The sequence below is a fragment of the Myotis brandtii genome, unplaced genomic scaffold (assembly GCF_000412655.1).
Source record: "Myotis brandtii unplaced genomic scaffold, ASM41265v1 scaffold1929, whole genome shotgun sequence".
Classification (NCBI taxonomy): Eukaryota; Metazoa; Chordata; class Mammalia; order Chiroptera; family Vespertilionidae; genus Myotis; species Myotis brandtii.
In genome coordinates this window covers 89,524-95,526 of record NW_005357189.1, presented here as the reverse complement: position 1 = coordinate 95,526, position 6,003 = coordinate 89,524, and the positions used below count along the sequence as shown (strand labels likewise).

Sequence of the window (6,003 nt, the reverse complement as noted above, 5' to 3'; positions counted from 1 at the left end):
TATAGCCATAAAAAGTACTCCAAATGCAGTAGGTGACAAGATATTTGTGAAGATTCAGTTGTCAAATTTATTTTTGTATTCTCACTTGAGCTCACTTGAGCTCAAGAAATGAATGGGAAAATAGAACAAATTCTGTTTCATTATTTTGTCTTTTTTGTAAGCAAAAATGAACACTTTTTCAGAAACTTAATGCACTCAGTTATGTTGGTTTATAAGGCTAGTATTATTACAAGGCAGTGTTTCTTTAGCCTAGGGAACCTTTTACAAGACTTAGAAGAGACTAGGTCTGTGATAGGGCCCAAGGAGTATGTTTGCAAAAAATTTTTTCTCCAGTATAAATAGATTTATTTGAGACTCCCGTAAAGGATGAAAATGGCTTATCTCTTACTGGTGTTGGGTTCAACCGAGAAAGTGAAAAGGCCCAGCAGTTGTGAAACAGGCTATTTAAACATTCCCAGTAATTGTGCTTACAAGGTCACAAATTGGCATCCTACACACTGAAAGCTGTTTTATTACAATCCCTTTTCCTTTATATTTTATGTTTGGATTAAATAACTGGTTTCTTTGTTGTACCTGGACTTGAGTTCTAGTGATTGGACTTCAGAACTCACTGTATCCAGTGGGTAACCATTACCTTATGTTGCCTGGGCGGAAGGAGATTGGCAGCAGAGGGGCCTGATGGAGTTTTTGGAGTGATGAAAACAGTTTATCTAGACAGGTGATGGTTCAAGACTGCATTTGTTAAACCTCATCCAGTTGTACTTTTATGTAAATTATACCTTAATAAAGCTGACATTTAAAAGCTAAAAAAAAAAAAATGGGGGAAAGTGAAAAAAAAAACACACTTGAAAAGATGGAGGCACAGAGCGAGCAGAAAAAAATAATAAAATGGATATAGAAAATCCTCATATATCAATTGTTATCTTAAATGTAAATGGTCTGAATTCAGCAATAAAAAGACACAGAGTAAGAGATTAGACCAAAAACAACAACAACAAACAAACAAACTCAATCATATGCTGATATCAGGAGAGACATCTAAGCTAAAAAGACAAAGATAAACTCAAAGTGAAAAAGTGGAAAATAATTCTCCAAGCAAATGGTATACACAGAAAAGCAAGTGTAGCCGTGCCAGTGCAGCTCAGTGGTTGAGCATCGACCCATGAACCAGGGGGTCATTATTTGATTCCTGGTCAGGGAACATGCATGGGTTGTTGGGCCAGTAGTACACGTGTAGGGGGCATTCAATCAATGATTCTCACCATTGATGTTTCTCTCTCTCCCTCTCCCTTCCTCTCTCTGAAATCAATAAAAACGTATTTTTTTATTTTTTTTCCTCCTCCAGCTTTATTGGATAGTGTAAAATTACATTTCTATTTTCTAGGACTTCAGTTGCTTTTTCCATCTGACTTTTAAAAACTGATTACATCAAATGAAACACAGTTGTCTAAGTGATATAGTATACAAAAATAACATCTTGATTTCTGTGAAAATGCATTTCTCTGCAATTCCTGAATAGCTCCAAATTATGCTTACTCTAAGCATAGATGTTTACTCTGGGTTTTAGATTTAGTCTTTGCAAAAAAATGTGTTCTAAACCGTTGCCATCACCATCTGCATATCCAGCATCAATGATGCTTTAAGGTGTTCCTATTTAGGCATTAATTCTGATTTTCCTCCCATAGACATTAACAGACATATTTGTCATTTTATTTTGTTTACTCCCACTCAACTGGATGTTCTATGTAGGGCCTGATAAAGATGTTACTTGATGTTACTTAATAGCTACTGAGGTCAGACAATCCAAGGCCATCATTATGCTAAAATTAAAGTTATTTATGGAAGCTCACAGACACTTCCAAAATTGTTTTTACCTCCTACATGGGAACATATTTAACAAACCCAGAACGGGCTTACTGGTCTGATTCAATTCTTCCCATTCATCAATCCCTATTCACCAGTGGCATGGAAAGGGGGTTCTTTAACAAAGCATTATACATAACACCTCTACCAAACTAAACATAAACTTTTTTTGTAGTTAAATGCAGAAAGTCGATTTTTTTCCACCCCTTTCCTCCTTTTACATGGCAAGTAAAGCTCACTGGCCTGGGAGTAGCCTCTATCTGCCAACCTTTGGCCAGTGAAGAGGATTCAGAGAAAATAATACAACCATCAATCAGAAAAATGAGGGGCGACAAAGGAAAATAATTAGGCTGTGGCCTCAATCGTGCATTCCCGTGCAAGGTGCCCTGATTCGCCACAGCGGTAACAGTTGACTTCACTTGTCTTGCTGCAGTTGATGGCTACATTACCAGTTTCACCACACCGATAGCACTTCACTTTGGTGCAGTCTTTCTGAATGTGTCCAAACTCTCCACACGAATAGCACTTCTGCTCGTCTGCGTGGTCACAGTCACGAGCCAGGTGGCCTGGTTTGCCACAGTTGTAGCAGCATTGCTCTCGCTCTCTCTTGGGCTCCTTGCAGTCCTTGGCAATGTGGCCACCTCTACCGCAGTTATAGCAGGCTTCAACAATAAGAAAAAGAAGCAGACCAAGACTATAAAACCTTTATAAAACGTTGCTATATTTTAAACCATACAATAGGAAACCTCAAGAGTGGAAAATCTTTCCAATGCTTTGTGCATGCTCACCTCTCCAAGTTCTAGAAGGATATGAGAAGTGTTAAATACTTACCATCCTCCTGAAGATCACAATCCTTGGCAAGATGACCAGACTCACCACAGCGGTAACAGATGTCTGGAAGAGATGAGGAAACAAACTGGAAACCTATTTTGGGTAGAAACAAACAAAAACAAAAAATTTAACAAATTAGACCAGTCTTGATACTAATGAATATTCTAGTACTTCAAAATTTTTTATTCGACAAAAATACCTCTATCCGAGGTAAAACCACCTCTGCCACGGCTTCTCATTCCACACCCACGGCCTCCAGCAGTAGGGCATTCCCGGGCCCAGTGGCCAGATCGTCCACACTTGAAGCACTCATTGCTGCTCATGGCTGCAGTTAGATCTTCTGCGTCTTGGCAGGCCCGCCGCGACGGAGAACGCGATGCAGGCCGAGAGAAGCGGCTCGCAAGGTAGCGGCTGTTTATTTTCAGGAGGGTCCTTGCCTGCGCCACACGCTCAATAAAAACATATTTTTAAAAAAAGAAAAAGAAAAGCAAGGTTAGCCATACTTATATCTGACAAAATAGATTTCAAGATAATAAAGGTAACGAGAGAACAGTGGACATTTTATAATCATAAAGGGGACACTACATCAAGAAGACACAACACTTCTCAATATATATGCACCCAATCAGGAAGTAGCAAAATATATAAAGCAACTACTAACAGAACTAAAGGAAGAAACTGACAAAAACACAACTATGGTAGGGGGTCTAAATATCCATAAACAGCTATGGGTAGATCATTCAAACAGAAAATCAATAAAGAAATAAATATCAGCCTGAAATGACACATTAGACCAAATGGACATAATTGACAGTCACAGACCCTTTCATCCCAGAACATTAGATTATACATTCTTCTCGACTTAACATGGAACATTCTCAAGGATAGAATGTATATTGAGACACAAAACTAGCCTCAACAAATTCAAGAAGATTAAAATCATACCAAGCGTCTTCTACAATCACAAGGCTTTGAAATTGGAAATCAACTGCAAAAAGGAAGTAAAATAATCCCACAAATATTTGGAGATTAAACAACATGCTACTAAAAAATGGGTCAAAAAAGAAATGAAATGTGATATCAAAAGATATAGAGACAAATGAGAATGACAATATGATATATCAGAACTTCTGGGCCCTAGCCGGTTTGGTTCAGTGGATAGAATGTTGGCCTGCAGACTGAAGGATCCCAGGTTCTATTCCAGGTAAGGGCACATATGTTGGTTGCAGGCTTCTCCCCAGCCCAGGCCCTGGTCAGGACGCATGCAGGAGGCAACCAATCGATGTGTTTCTCTCACATCTATATTTCTCTCTGTCTTTCCCTCTCTCTTCTACTGCCTCTAAAAATCAAAGGAAAAAATATCGTAGGGTGAGGATTAAAAAGCAACAACCCCTCCCCGCAAAACAAACCTTCTGGGATGCAGTGAAAGTAGTAATAAGAGCAAAATTTATTTCATTACAGGTCTATCTCAAAAAACAAGAGAAATCCCAAGTAAACAGCTTAACATTACATATTAATGTACTAGAAAAAGAACAATGAAAGCAACCCAAAGTCAGCAGGAGAAAGGAAATAATAAAAATTAGAGCAGAAGTGAATAAAATAGAGAACAAAGAGACTATTTAAATAATAATACAACAAAGAGCTGGTTCTTTCAAAAAATTAATAAAATTGGCAAAACCCTGGCTAAACTCAATCAGAAAAAAGAGAAAAGACTCATATAAACAAAATCACAAATGAAAGAATTTACCATAGACATCACAGATATACAAATGACCATACTAGAATACTATGAATGACTATATGCACTAATAACCTAAAAGAAATGGGTAAGTTATTAGAAAATATATACCTTCCTAGACTGAATCATGAAGAATTGGAAAATCAAGTACTCTGATCAACAGTGGGGAAATTGAAACAACAACAAAAAAAACTCTTAAAAAATAAATTCCAGGAGAGAAAATGGCGGCAGTATAGACGGACATGTCCTGTGCCTTGTCCTGGAACAGATAGGGTGAGCAGCTGAACCGAGTAACATCTAGCCCGAATAGGCAGAGGATATTCAGCTGGGAGACAGTTTGCAGCTGGGAAAGGCAGAGGACTCGCGGAGAAAGGGGACTGTTGGAGACTGCGGCTGAAAACTCTCCCGGAACAGCTGGATCAGCCTCGGAGTCCGTGCCATCTTAAGTGGCTGTTTTCGGAAGCGTATACATCCAGAGACCTTGCAACCACGGCATCCAGGAATCGGCTACTGACCTAGAAACACTGGATCTAAAGCAGCACGAACACGTGGACTCAGAGGAGCCATGCTCCTCCTCACGGAAAGGTCAGATTTCGCCTTGATAAGGGTGTGGTTTGCAATTCAGGATGGAGAGAGGAACACGCGTGGGGGTAGTCTGCGACCCACGAGGTCCGCGGCCATTGGGCCCAGCGTGATCCGCGAGTGTGGAAGGGGTCTCACAGGGCTGCCATCAGAAGGGAACGCTAAAAATAAGCCCATAGCTGGACTGGATGCAAAAAGGCAGCCTTGGATTTTGCCAGTGTGCCAGCTGCTTAGTGCCAGGGAAAGGATGTGCGGAAGAGACTGCGCACAGAGCTGGACGTTGGAGGGTTGTCTCTCCCCCTTAAGTCTTTGAGTTTGATTATTAAAACCCAATACATAGGATCGCCCAATTGGGGTCACTCGCAGAGACTGCAGGGAAAAGTTCATTTTGTGGAACCTGGGAATCAGAGCTGGGAGTAACAATCAAAGAAACAGCTCTGTGGCAGAAACAGCTCTCCCAAACTACTGGCTAGAGAGGACTTATAGCCTCAGAGGTCAATCCAGAAACACTGCCACCCAGAAGCTGAACCACAAACTGACTCTTCTGTAAACACAAATAAAGGCAGTCTGGGAAACAAATACTGCCTGCTTTAAAATCAGGACTGTGGTTTACAACACAGAGGAACAGTGTATCGCAGGGAACTTCAACACTCTCCTGAATACCTGACAGGACTAAGGCGTGTCAAACAGAAGAGTAGAGGAACTGAAGGACCTTCAATACTGCACATTTTTACTTATTTTTTATTTTATTTTCACCTTTTATATAAGAAACTAATTTTTTTCTTTTTTTCATCACCTGATTTTACCTTTTTAATTACTACATTTTTATTTTTAACCAGTATTAATACTACTACCATTTTACCTTTTTAAAAAGTGTCATTATATTTTCTCTTTATCTTATTTTGGGATTAGTGTTCTACATTCTATTTTCATCTTTCCTTTAGCATCATTTTACTCTACCTCAACTTTACCTTTACACCAAAACTCTC

General features: G+C 39.5%; 1 protein-coding gene and 1 pseudogene across 4 annotated transcripts; one reads left to right on the top strand and one right to left on the bottom strand.

Annotated features, from left to right (window-relative positions):
* Positions 1 to 1,410: 1,410 nt before the first annotated feature.
* LOC102248415 (cellular nucleic acid-binding protein-like) lies at positions 1,411 to 3,143 on the bottom strand. 4 transcript variants are annotated; one of them, XM_005864893.2, is made up of 3 exons: positions 2,894 to 3,143; positions 2,695 to 2,787; positions 1,411 to 2,525 (listed from the first exon to the last, which is right to left on the bottom strand). In XM_005864893.2, exons 1-3 carry the CDS (start codon positions 3,015 to 3,017, stop codon positions 2,209 to 2,211), a joined length of 534 nt encoding a protein of 177 aa, XP_005864955.1. In that variant the 5' UTR covers positions 3,018 to 3,143; the 3' UTR covers positions 1,411 to 2,208. The 4 variants fall into 4 exon arrangements, with proteins under 4 accessions (XP_005864955.1, XP_005864952.1, XP_005864954.1 ...); XM_005864890.2 differs by having other exon boundaries at positions 2,915 to 3,143; XM_005864892.2 differs by having other exon boundaries at positions 1,677 to 2,528.
* The window catches only part of LOC102249913, a 19,104-nt pseudogene continuing 16,116 nt past the window's right edge, over positions 3,016 to 6,003 (top strand).

Bases quoted from the DNA above. Each gene is read 5' to 3' on its own strand.
- LOC102248415 (XM_005864892.2), bottom strand. From the start codon at position 3,017: ATGAGCAGCAATGAGTGCTTCAAGTGTGGACGATCTGGCCACTGGGCC. The intron at 2,788-2,893 runs GTATTTTTGTCG...TACCCAAAATAG, and splicing joins TGGTTTTACCTCGGATAGAG to GTTTCCAGTTTGTTTCCTCA. The intron at 2,529-2,694 runs GTAAGTATTTAA...TTCTTATTGTTG, and splicing joins TTGTGATCTTCAGGAGGATG to AAGCCTGCTATAACTGCGGT.